The following is a 14,008-nucleotide window of genomic DNA, read 5'->3' on the forward strand; positions in this document are numbered from 1 at the left end:
CTGGGGGCCTAGCTGCCCCACGTGCAGGTGTAGATATGTCCAATGGAATGGTGTCGGACAAATCTTGAGCGCTAGCTTCGGTAGGGATTTCTGAAGCCGACTCGGCCGGGGCCTCAGTGGCCTCGGTTGTCGGAGGTAAGGTTTCTGTTGTAGGAAGAATCAAAGGCTCAGTTTCAGCTGAAACTGAGACACGGTAGGCCTAGCCGTGGTTTCAGCCGAAACCGCGGGCCGCGAGTGTCGGTCCTTTTCCCTGCGTTTTTTGGCCAAATGCGAAGTCGGAGTCTCCGACGGCATTTTATATGCAAAAGCGGAACCGAAAAATTCTTCTGCAAACTCCGACCGACGTCTAAGAGTCCATCAGTTGAAGGAGGCACAGGCTAAACAAGCTGATACGTCGTGGTCTGGGCCTAAGCAGGGAAGGCAGTAAGAATGGAAATCCTTATGAGGTATTTGTTTCCCACAAGTTAAACAATTATTTACTTTGTCTGACATCGGCTGAGGCAAGAAAGAGTCCCCAACGGGGTACTTAGCTTTTTTCGAAGTATTCGGTAGCTGAAATCTCTGGATCTGACCGACCGGCACTTGCGAACAGCTTCTGCTTCGGGCACCGCGCGGCAAGAAAGACGGAGGAAAATGGCATCGGCTGATGCCTTTATACCCCAGTAGCTATGGCGTCGGGGAAAGTGCAACATCAGCAGAGGCCAGACCCAGACTTTGGAATCCGGCCGACCGAAGGGCTGCCTGAGGCAGGACAACCCATATGTTATGACTGCAGATGCATCCTTGAAGGACATCATCTCACTGCTGTTAGCCCAGACCTGAGCAATGAAGATCCGTGTCTGAAGCAAAGAAGCAGCAAACCAGACATGATGCAATGTTAGGGGCAGGAAGGGATCACGGGTAAGGGCAGGAGCCTGAGCTTTGGATATAAAGTCTAGAGCATCCGAAGTTAGATCCAATGACCCATCCATTGAAGAATGTATAGAAGGGCAATATTAGATCTGTGATTTTGCAGGTGGCCAAGCTCCCCAGCATTCTTTCACACTCCCTTGCTAAATATACCAACTCCCAAGATCGCAGTACCATGGGGAAAAGGGCAGATTCCCCTAAACCCACTGTACCACAATCTCAGTAGAAACAATTAGACATTCCAAAAAGACTAGTATAAGAGTTCGACCATCACTACTCTAAATGGGATCAGCAGGCAACAATGGTCAGCATTTGAGAGCAACTGGTTCCATGCTTATGAAGACAATGCACAAGGATAAGATAAGTGAAGGCCATCTGTCATATAGGCACCCCAGGGACTGCAAACACAGAAGTACACACAACAGAGATGCTGTCAGGAATCATGTTAACAGACTATCAGAAGCCAGTTATTTATTGTAAGGAAACCGTGAAAGTCCCTCTCCTGTAAAGTTTCAGCCTCCTGCTCTGTGAATACATGGGAAACCGAGTAAAGTTTAGATGGTAGCACTCAGTACTGAAACTGATGTCCACTCAAAGCAAATCAAAATAATCTCTTGTGAGCACCCCAATACAATGAATCCTAAAGGTATCCATCAAATCTAGCACCACCATCTGTGAGTGCTACAGAAGCATATGCATGACCCTCTACAGAGTAATCCTCCAGAACCTGATGAATTGTATATGCCTGTTTAAGTCTTGGTCATCTATGAATGGATGGAAATTATTCCCTTTTCCTTCAGAGCTAGGGAAAGAAAAGTAGAGTTCTTGGCCTGGATCCTAAGAAACAACAGATTTATGGCACCAAAGAAGGGTACACAGTCTGAGCAAGTCCCAAAAGCTATGTGGAGGCTGCTTAATTTCTTAGCAGAGCACTTGCTAGGAGACAATCTACAGCCACGATTTGGGCCACTGCTGACAAGTTTAGAATCCATGGATCGTTATGACATCTTTTAAAGCCAGAGGCACACTTAAAAAAGTGCCCCCTAAAGATGGCCTCAAACTTTACTCAGAACTGTAACTACTGGGTGGATGGGCTGTCTTCTGGTGTGCTTCAGCTGTTAAGACAGGAAGCAAAACCATGTAATGTTTTGGTGCCTTTCAGTCTGTAAAGAGGCTTCCTGCTCATTTGAGGCTAGCCAGATCTTGAAGAGAAAAATGTAGAGGAGGCTGAAGGTGAATCGTAAAGATTGTCTGCTCTCTACAATGTCAACAACCAGTTCTTCATTCAACAGGTCATCCAGCAGGTTTCTTTGAAGGCTGACCAAAAAGAAGCATCTTTCCCCATAAAACAATCATTAAGGATAGAATTTCTGAGTTGCTTCTTAAGGGTAGATAATATGTCAGTCAAACCCTACGAGTCAAGAATTTGCGTGCGTCTACAATCCTAGTCAAAACAGCACTGAACTATAATGAAAACCATTCCGGAAGATGTGGGCAGAGTATTAAACACTTCTCTGACCTCAGACTCAGGAAGGGAGCAAAGATGCTCCTGTACCTTGCACTAGAGATGACTGAAAACTGAACAGGAAGGATGAAAAGCTAAGATCTCCAAACATCAACAAGGCACAGGTATGAAATCTTAGCAACTCTGTAAAATAGTTTAGCTTCCTTGTCTGACAGCAAGTTAGCAAAATGTTGTAACTGCTATGCCTTGTGTTAGACAAAGGAGACCGCCCTGAGGATCCTTGTCATGGACATCCTCCACTCAGTCAGGAAACCACAGACAACTCGGTCCACTAAGCCTGACAATTATAGAATGAGCCTGCTTTTGTGACAGCCAAGTTTAAGTATTCCAGGCTGCAGGTAATACATCTTTGAAAACTTCAACCACATAGGGATGACCCTATGTTTCTTTCCCCCCTTCCTCAGACAACACATTCAAATACTTAGGCACTCAAGGGCCATAAGCCAATCCAGATAAGACATCACAACCATAAGGTTTCTTCAACGTAGTTGACACCCATTATACACAAGCCTTTTGTTCTGTAGATTCTGTTTCCCTTCAAGATCTTTGGGAATCTCTAGCAAAAATAACTGAAAGCCATATTTTTGTGATGCATCCACTCTTCACAGAACTGCATTACTGGCAAGTTTTTGTAGCTCAACCAGTAAATTCACAGGTATGAGGGTACAATACTGCAATAAATCCTGAAGAGTAGCAATAAATCATTAACCTCCGTCAATCACTTAAAGTTTTAAGTAGATTCTTCTACACTAAACTTCTTATATAATAATTAACAGAATCTTTTTAGCATGTCAAGTCTAACATAGTATTTTGACTGAAGCTTTCCTCTCCAGGTTGCAGTTTTTACAGATCAACCAAAGGAACATCCCAGGTATGAAGCGTATATTTTATGTAACAAAAAAAAAAATCAAAACACACAAAATAAAAAAAGTAATTTCATGCACAACAAATAACTTAAGAACAGATATTTTTGTAAAACAAACCTCTGACATATCTCTCTCGTCATTGCTGTCCAAAGACAAAGATGTTTTCTTATCCACTGTGCCTTCACCATCACTAGAACTGTAGTCACCTTTAGCATAGCTGTGAACATTAAGAACTTCTGCAGGGCTAGGGGAGCGTTTCGGTGCCGCATCACCTGGTTCAGAATCAGATGATCCAGAGTAAGATGAGGAAGAGGAGGAGGATGAGGAAGAAGAGAAAGAGGAGGATGATGATGAAGAGGAGTGAAAACTAGATGAAGAATCTGGCTTCAAAGGTGACATTGCTACAAAAGTAGAACTTAAAGGGTTTGAAATAGATAAATCCAATGCAACTTCCTCATCATCTTCTTCAAGTTTCACATTCTGTAGCTCTTCAAACTTCACTTCAGCAGAGTCTGCATAATCTGGAGGGGAAAAAAAACAGTGCCTTGATTTTTTTTTCTTTTAACTTATTTCAGTTCAGTAATGAATCAAAGCAGTAACAAAACTTTTTTCCAGTCAACTGGATAAAAACGAAGTTACATACTTATCATAATACTAGATCATTTCATTCTAGTCCATCTGATACAACTGATGGATACTATGCCACTTGTCAGATGCAATCCAACCTTGCTACTGCTCCAAGCATCAAGCTCTTTGAAGACCATTCCCCTCCAGTAATCACCTGTGCCCCAACTCTCCTCAGATCAAGTTAGCTGACCAAACACAGAAATCCATAATAGAAAGAGGAGTATGGAGTATGGAAGAGACCTGTAGAAGAGGTTTTGGATGCTCTGCCAGGTTCTTCAAGTGACAATTTGGAAGGGAGATGGAAGGAAGGATGTCTTATTGGATGGAATAAGATGATTCACTTGCATCAAGCTTCAGAAACTTAATATATTTCTCAAATGAAAGTAACTCCTTAGTACCATTTAAAATAATCCTTCATTAAATTGAGTACCTCATCACAATACAGACATCTTCTGGAGGTAAAACAAAAAAGCAGCCTTCATCCTGAGGGTCGTTAACCAAAGACATAATATGGGGTTTGTACAGGCAAGGGAATAAACATATTCCACAGAATTTGAAGTAAAGGAATAAAGGAGTCCTCTTCTCTTTTAGTGGACACAGTCTGTAACACAGAATGCTCCAACAGTGTTGCCAAAACATAAAACTCCTTTTGTATTATGGCAAGATACTCCTAGACAAACATTTGTATCCTGAAGTGGTCAAAAGAGATGCCTTGGATGCCCACAGTACAGTTCTCTGATCACTGGATGCTACTAGTACATAACAGTCAGCCGAAAGAGTACAGACATTGTAGCCACCAAAGCAACATTTGAAAGAGTCAGAAAACAATTTTATCCTTCACAACAGGAATTGGAAAAATACAGACTTGTGTGCTACAAAATGGCATCCAAGAGAGGATACTTGTGTTAGTAATACTTTTGGGTGCTACGAATTTAACAACCATGATTGAAACTGAAGCATCCTGTGCTGCTGCTTCTCCTGCAATCTCCTGATGAGGCAGAGAGCTGGCAAGCAGCAGAGGGAAAAATAAGCAAATGCAGACTCATCTGTGTGGGAAAGTGAGGCCTCACTGCAGCAGCCAGAAGAGGAGAGAGCTTTTACAGAAAATCAGTCCCTTGGCCACTCAGTCATTTGCACCTACCAATGAAGAAAACTTGGTAAAGGCTCCACAGTGGGGAGATTTATTTGTTGCTACTTCACCCCTAGAATACTAAATGACTATATTTATGTACTAACTTCTAATAAACAGAAATGACAAGAGTAAAACCAACATACCCTCTATGATCTATTAAAGCTTTTAAGCTACTAGCACTCTTACTTAACACTTTAATGATGACTCCTGAGTTCAGTAGATTAAATAATGAGCACCAAGACAAAAAGATGCACTAAAATTGAGTTATTTTAAAATCAGTATGAAAAGAAATTTTAGAATAAAAAAAAACATCTCTTGTCCAGAAAATTACTGGAGTAATTATCTGGCTTGTACAGCCATTAACTGCAATGCTATTTAGTAGCAAAATTTCTCATTTGTACCAGCTAACATAGTCGCAAGACATAGGTAGTCAATTGATGTCCTGTTACTATATCCACTAAACATTTCAGATCTGTTGCTTTCCCAGCAACCTCCAGTTATCTAACTAAAGGCTGACAGAAACATCACATGCTCCAATATTTAGGTATGGTTTTGTCTTGCAGTGTAGTCTTTTTTTAGCTGTAAAGAAACCAAATATGCCTGTGGAAACTAGTAAAGTGCAGCTGTATACACTTACTATAAATGTAGATGTTCGAGTGTATTCACTGTTGTAGTCATTACAATTGAGTTATCCTGCTGGCAGGCAACCCTCAGTCGGCCTGAATTCCAAAGTCTAGGTCCGGCGTCGGTTGATATCGCCTCTTCCCTGACGTCAGTGCGCCAGGGGTATAAAAGAGACAGCCGACGCCATTTTCTTCAGTTTTTCTTGCCCCAGGTGTCAGGTGCCCCCAAAAGGGTAGGCTAAAAATATGTCAATAAAACATGCATGCACCAAAGTATATATATTTTGCCTTCATCTACAAGCAAATACACCACATAGGTTGTATAGAATAAAGAAGTACAGATAAGTTCCAGCAAAGAAATGGGGGATGGCGGGTGGGTAACCTGGACTGCAACAGTGAATGCACTCGAACATCTACATTTATGGTAAGTGTACACAAAGTACAGTTTTGTACCTACCATAAATGTAGATGTTCGAGTGTACACCCTGCTGCAGTCATCACACTTGGGTTATCCTGTCGTCAGGCGGTCCCGCAGTCGGCTTGAATTCCAAAGTCTTGGTCCGGCGTCGGCTGCTGTCACTTCTTCCCTGACGTCAGTGCGCCAGGGGGATATAAGAGGCATCCGACGCCATTTTCTTCAGTTTTCTTGCCCCAGATGTCAGGTGCCCCCCCAAAAGATGGTCAGTAGATAGTACCAATAATAAAAGCTTAGCACAAACAAAACATCCCTCCAGCTATAAGCAAATACACCACAAAGGTTGTATCAAATTTTAAGGTATTGAAAGGTTTTAGTTAGGTCAAAGGGGATGGAGGGAGGGTAACCTGGACTGCAGCAGGGTATACACTCGAACATCTACATTTATGGTAGGTACAAAACTGTACTATGTTCATCGTGTTACCCTGCTGCAGTCATCACACTTGGGTAGAATCCCAAAGCTAAGGATGGGAGGTGGAGTCAAACAGGGTTAGAGGAGGCTAGAAGGCCCTGCAAAACTGCAGTGGCGAAGCCAGCTCTAGTCTTAGAGTAAAGTGGTAAGTGATAGTGTTTGGTGAAGGTGTGTACTGAACTCCAAGTTGCAGCTTCCAGAATATTCTTGGTTGGCACCCCCCTGGAGGAAGGCTGTAGATGTAGCTGCTGCCCTGGTGAAGTGGGGCCTTATGCTAGCAGGAACTGGTTTTCCATGATGGGTGTAGCAGAAACATATGCAATGTCCTATCCATTTGGAAATGGTCTGTTTTGAGATAGCCTTTCCTTGTGATGCTGTAGCATAGGATACAAAAAGTTGGTCAGATTTTCTGAAAGCCTTAGTTTTATCCAAGTAGTAACGTAGCTGCCTGTGAATGTCCAAGGAATTCAGGAGTCTTTCTCCTTTGTTCTGTGGATTTGGAAAGAAGTTGGGTAAATGGATGGTTTGATTTAGAGCCACACTGGATACCAACTTTGGCAAAAAGGAGGGGTTAGTTCGTAGAGAGACTCTGTCTTGATGAAAAATGAGGAAAGGCTCTACTGCCATGAGTGCCTGTAGCTCTGAGACTCTTCTGGCTGAAGTAATTGCTAGCAGCAGGGCAGTCTTCCATGATATAAACTTTAAGTCAGCTGAGAAAGCTGGCTCAAAAGATGGCAGCGTAAGTTTTTCCAGAACAAAATTTAGGTCCCAAGTTGGTGTTGGCGCTCTCCTGGGAGGCCTAATGTTTTTTGCCCCTCTGAGATACTGCCTTAGAAGTGGATGTGAAAATAAGGGAGGATCCGTGTTGTAGTGAGCTGAAACAGCTGAGGTGTGGATTTTAATAGATGAAAAAGAAAGTCTTTTGTGTAACATCTCAGTTAAATATTGTAGAATCTGAGGCATGTCTGGCTGAAGGGTATTTTGGCCTTTAGCTTGGTTCCGGGCACAAAATCTTTTCCATTTGTCTGAGTAGGCTTTCCTGGTGCTGGGCCTCCTGGCCTCCAGAATGACATCCATAACAGCTTGTGAAAGAGGGGCTGGCTGGTTGCTTAGATTTTGTGCCATACAGCCAAATTTAAGGTTTTGAGCTGGCTGTGTAGAATCTGACTGCCTTGCTGTGTAAGTAGATGAGGAATTTGTGGTAGAATCCATGGTGGGCCCTGGGCCACGTTCCTTAGTAGTGGGTACCAGTGCTGGCGTGGCCAGTTCAGGGCAATGAGTATCATTCGAGGTCTCTCCATACTGACTTTCAGCAGCACCTTTGTGAGAAGGGGCAATGGAGGAAAGGCATATATTGTCAGCATTTTCCAACTGAATGAGAGTGCGTCCACTTTCTAAGCTTGATGGTGAAATGTCCTTGTGCAAAATTTTGAAAGCTGATGGTTTTGGGGGTTGGCAAACAGGTCTATGTCTGGGCGCCCCCATTTTTGAGTTATCATTGCAAATACTTGTGGATCCAGTTTTCACTCGTGGGGATCCATGATGTTTCTGCTTGGGTCGTCTGCCAATGTGTTCTTTTGTCCTGGCAGGAATTGAGCTTGTAATTGAACTTGGTAAGCCAGTGCTGTGTTCCACATGGTCATTGCTTGCCTGCATAGAGGGTAGGAGTGTGTACCCCCCTGTTTGTTTATGTACCACATTACTGTGGTGTTGTCTGTCCTTATTATAAGCTGTCCTGGATGTAAGAGGTCCCTGAAGGCTGTCAGAGCATTCTGTACAGCTAGCATTTCTTTTTGATTGATGTGCAGATTCCTTTGATCTGCAGTCCATATGCCTTGAACACACCATCCTGCCATGTGTGCTCCCCAGGCATAGTCTGATGCATCTGTTGTCATAGTTTGCCTGGCTGGGGGTAAGGTGAAAGGCTGACCCTTGTTGAGGTGACATGCCTGTGACCACCATAGAAACTCCTGTTGAAGGCAGGGAATGAGAGTTATTGTTTCCAAACTGTGGCTGTGTTGAGTCCATACGCTTTTCAGGTACCAATGTAATTTCCTCATATGCAGTTTTGCAAATGGTATTAGTAGTATACAAGATGCCATGAAGCCCAAGGCCTGCAGAATTTTTCTTGCAGGGAGTTGGGTCTTTGTTGCCATTATTTTGAATTATTGAGTTAGTTGCAGTTGTTTGTCTGGAGTCAGATAAGCCATCTGGGCTTACCCACCTGGTAAAGTTGAGGAAGCTCCAATTAGAGATTGCTTACTTTCGAGAATGTATTTCTCGTAGAGTGTTGCCAAAAGGACTACGGCAGCACTCCTATCCTACAGGACTGGTGCCCAATTCTGCCTTTCATTTGGAGCTAACTAACATGTTTGATAGACAAGGTTTCGAACTTCTCGACTTGATAATCAAACATTGCAGCTTATGGGTGGATGAACTGTCCCAGAGTGTTACTAATCTTGATAAAAGTATACAACTTGATCTTGAATTTAGTAGATACAAATACGAATATGGGCGTATATTCACTAGTATAGATCATTATATGACTAAATTGAGATTGAATAAGTCTAAGAAGTTGGAAAGAGATGGTAAAGCATATAGTACTGGGACTGCTTACCCGGACCCACATCCAGCTCAGGTATGGAAGAGTCACACTTTTAATAACCAGAATGATGAGGCCTCAAATTCTGGTACCAATAGTAACAACAGTAACAGTGTTTTTAGCAACTCAGCACAAGATATGGCTGACTCTAGGATAACACACTCCCTAGATAACAATAATCAAATTGATGCTGGTATAGATTCGGCTAATTCAGCAGCTACGAGATGGAGTGACAGACTACGTAGTGCAAATAATGGTCAGAAAACTAATAATAGCCATAACCAGTATCAAAATTTTCGTCAGGGTCCAGACTTGGGTGCCAGGCCGAAACCGAACAACTGGTCAACTTACCAGCAAAGGAACAGGCAACAAAAACAAAACTTAATGGCTTATAGCCAGTATGTAGAGGTAGATAGTGGACTTGATGATGTGTCTACTGCTCCTGATTTAAGCACAGTATGTGATGAATGTTTTGACATGGTTGCCAACCCTATGTCAGATGTAACAGAAGTTGAACCATATCCAATAGTGATTATGAACAAAGCTTGTGACTTTAAGGTTTACAACTTCTCATCTGTTAACATTAGTGTAGACATTGTTGAATTTCTTTCCAAAGGCCTTACATTTGTTCCTACGCAACCTATCAATTTAGTCAACACCATTATCGACATTAAATTGTTCACTAGGAAATTGAATTTTAAGTTAATATTTGACAACTTGTCAAACACAGGTTTGCATGACAAGTTCTATATTCCCAGTACATTTAACCCACCTTTGGTCCCGATTTTACAAACTTTCGAACAATTATGTGAGTTTGACATTCGGGATTTGGTTAACAACATACATAAGTGCAGGTCCTCACACAACATCAGCAGGGAAGAACACGACTTCTTGACATTCATTAAAACTCAAAATTTACGGTTTTGTAAACCTGACAAGGGAGGAGGCCTTGTGGTTTTTTGATAACTTAGACTATCAGGACCAGATGTATAAACTGTTGAACACCGATGCATATAATGTGAGTTCACGTTCTGAAGTGAATAAAGCGTATAGTTTGATTAAAAACTGCATTGAAGATTTACTCATTGATGGTAGGGTGGAACAACATGTCTATAATTATTTAGTAACACTGTATCCAAGATATCCTTGTATCTTTGGAATTCCTAAGATACATAAGGACTTGAGGAATCCACCTCTTAGACCTCTTGTCGATAGTAGGGGTTCCCCTACGTACTCTGTTGCAAAATTTGTAGACGTCATTCTTCAAAAATACCTCCGTCATGAGGATCAAATTTGTAAAGACTCTTGGTCTTTTTTGAACATGATCGATTCTATAAATTTCAATGCTAGCTATAATTTCCTTACTGTTGACGTCAAGGACCTGTACACATGTATTCCCCACACAATAGCGATCGAATGGACTGAGATCCTGCTTAATAAATATAAAGCTCCTACAAGTGAGATCAGACTCGTCACAGAACTGATTGATTTGGTCTTGTCTAATAATTTTTTTACTTTTCAGGACCAATTCTATCTTCAAAAAGTGGGTGTTGCTATGGGGTCTCCCTGTGGTGCAAGCATTGCCAACTGTGTCATGGCACACTGGGAGTCCCAATATGTATTCCACAAAGACAACACCACCTTTAGTGACGTGCTGATTTTTTACACCCGTTATTTGGATGATATATTCATCCTCATTAACGGCAATGACAGTATTGGTGCAAACCTTGTAGACTATTTCACTACTACTACGCAATTCTTACAGTTCACATTTTCTTTTAGTACTAACCAAATAGCTTATTTAGACATTTGTTTGACCAAGGACTAGGAGTTAAACAGTTATATAGCTAAAATTTATAGGAAGTCTACATATTCTAATACATTTCTCCATTTCTCAAGCAATCACCCATTACAACAGAAGTCAGTCATAAAGGGTCAACTAGTGCGAGCTTCTAGAATGACTACCCTGGAAACTGACTTCTTTGATGAATGGCTCCTTTCTTAGGAGAATGTTCATCCAACGTGGGCATCCAGAATCCTTTTTGGACAACCTGATTAATGAGGTGAGAACGAAGAGAACTGAAAAGGTGTTTGTACCACTTCTTTCCATCAAAAATGTGTACAATGAGTTCATTACTTGTGGGAATAGCATTTGTCCACTACGTGCTGCTAGCTTGGATGAGGAGCAGGTTAACAGTAATGACACTAATCTTATCATTACTTATTCGGTGCATAGTTCGCTATGCATTAATATTATTAAGAAGAATTGGAACTTATTTAGAATAAATAATATTTACACTAAATTAGGCGAATTCCCTAGGATTACCTTTAGAAAAGGATGTAATTTGAAAGCCACTCTAGAACAACCAAACACTTCCAACACTCGCCGTAATGGGATGAGTAAATGTGAGAATTGTAATTATTGTAAATTTATTGAAGTGTCTAACTATTTTATCATTAATGGTACACGTTACAAAATAAGAGACAGGTTTAATTGCAATTCTAGCTTCATTGTATATTTGGCTACGTATAAAACGTGTCCTGCATTTTATGTAGGTAAAACGGAGCGGAGGCTCCATGATAGGATATATGAACATCAGTATGCAATTAAAAACAGAAGCTAGAAAATGCTTTAGCAAAACACTGGGCACACCTTTAAATTTGTTATCATAGATCAAATAAAAATAGACAGTAGAGGTGGTCCAAGACCGTTAAAACTGGAAGAACTAGAGTTAGTATGGCAAGTTAGACTTAATGCTTGTCATGCACCTGGTTTGAACGATAATTTCTAGTATCCTGAAACTTAGAAGTCTCAGAAAGTGAACGCATAGTAACATTGTGTATATATATTTTTATGAGTTTTTAAACAAAAGTGATTTGTTTACTTGATGATTTTATGGACATTTATTTAATAATTATTATTCACCTTTTATACTTATTTCTTGTTTTTTCACTGTAGTACAGTGACTATTCCTTCGTTAATACTATTATTGTTCATGGGTTGACAGTTCGTTTTTACATGTATATTCACAATTTCTTATACTCCCTTATTATTAATCTCTTTGATACTTATATGTTACATTATGTTTTTTATGTAACAATTAATATGTACTAGTGGGTATTGAAATGGTCGGTGTTAGGATTAGAGTGTATACTGTTTTTAAGTCCTTGACGGGTTCTCTATTACTTTTTCTACTGTGTCTTTAAGTAAAGTGACTTGGTAGATCAGCTGTGCATATAAATGGCGGGTTATTCGATTTGAATGTAGTTTCTGATGAAGTCTTGTGTTTTATGGTAGACGAAAAGCACTTAAAATAAATAATCTTTAACCTACTTCAGCCTGTGCTCCTTTGGTTACCATCTTTTTCTACTGTTTAAAGAGGATTTATTTAACTGTTACCAATGGTGGGAAGATTCTGTGCACCAGACTTGGTTTGTGTTTGATTTACAAGCCATCTGGGCCGTTGTATTCAAGCTGGCACCCAGGAATGTCATGTTTTGTGAGGGCACTAGTTTTGATTTATTTTCGTTTACTGTGTACCCTAAGCAACTTAGAAGGTGTTTTACAAAAGTCAGATGTTGTAAGAGAATGTCCTTGCTTTCTGTTTGGATGAGGCAGTCGTCCAGGTATGGGTATATTTGAATTCCTCTTTGTCTTCAGTATGCAATTACTGGTGCCAGGCATTTTGTGAAGACCCTGGGTGCAGTAGATAAGCCAAAGGGCAGTGCAGAGAATTGGTAATGGGTTGAACCTGCAGTGAATTGGAGGTATATTCTGCAATTTTGTCTGATAGGGACATGCAGGTATGCCTCCTTGAGGTCCAACGTTACTAGCCAAGCTTTCTTGCCCAACATGGGAAGAAGCTGCTGTAGTGTTAGCATCTTGAATTTGGGTACTTGCAAGAAGGTGTTTAGAATTGAAAGGTCCAGAATGGGTCTCCAAGCATTGTCCTTTCTGGGGATTAGAAAGAGCCTTGAGTAAAATCCTTGGCCTTGGTTCCTGTGTAGGTACCAGTTGAATGGCTCTCATGTCCATGAGCTGTAATTTGTTTTTGTGCCTCTGCCCACTGATTTTGTGGCAAGTTTGGCATTCCTTTTAAACTTGGCAAGGTGTGGAAATAGAATCTGTATCCTTGTGAGATAATGTCTAGGACCCATTTGTCCTTTGTGACGATGCGCCAGTTGTCTATAAAAAATGCTAATTTTCCTCCCAAGGGAGCTGCCAAGAGATTTTTGCTTGGCAACTTGAGGTTGAAGTCATTGTGTTTGTCTTCTAGTAGTTTGGGACCTGTTTTCTCCTCCCTTCTGTGTTGCAGTGCCCCATTGTCGAGGTTTGTAAGGGATTTGTGGTTGTCCTCTGCCCCTTGGGCGTCTGTATTTACCCCTCTGTGGTCTGTCAGAAGCTGGAAAGGACCAATTTTTTGCTGGCCAATTTCTGCTTAAGCGTGGGGGTTGTACCTGTAAGAAATCTTTGACCGTCTGCATAGATTTTGCCTTATCCTTCATTTTCTTTAAAACCTCTTCTGCTTTAACCCCAAATAAGACATCCTGCTGTAAGGGTGCATCTAGTAACTTTGCTTTAACATGATCAGGTAGAGTTTGTTCCTTTAACCAAGCATGCCTACGTATAACACACCCAGTAACAGCTGTTCTACAGGAAGCTTCCAAGGAATCAAATCCACATTGTAAGGTATGTTTGCCCACCTATTCAGCTGCATGCAACAGATCCTGCATTTCTTTGAATTCAGACTGTTGAGGGTGCGTGCTCATCTTTTGTTTTATTTGAGACATTAGGAAGTGCTGGTATTTCAGCATGTGAAACTGACAATTTAGTGCT

General features: G+C 41.2%; 1 protein-coding gene across 2 annotated transcripts in view; it reads right to left on the reverse strand.

Annotated features, from left to right (window-relative positions):
• Positions 1-14,008, reverse strand: part of KDM4A (lysine demethylase 4A) — a 2,334,711-nt gene that overhangs the window by 1,552,067 nt on the left and 768,636 nt on the right. For both annotated transcript variants that reach the window (XM_044085421.1, XM_044085420.1), the window contains exon 11: positions 3,418-3,821. In XM_044085421.1, the coding sequence (XP_043941356.1) occupies positions 3,418-3,821 (404 nt within the window). The remainder of the gene's footprint in view (positions 1-3,417; positions 3,822-14,008) is intronic.

The sequence above is a fragment of the Protopterus annectens genome, chromosome 10.part0, assembly GCF_019279795.1.
Source record: "Protopterus annectens isolate FY-2018-M chromosome 10.part0, PAN1.0, whole genome shotgun sequence".
NCBI lineage: Eukaryota > Metazoa > Chordata > Ceratodontiformes > Protopteridae > Protopterus > Protopterus annectens.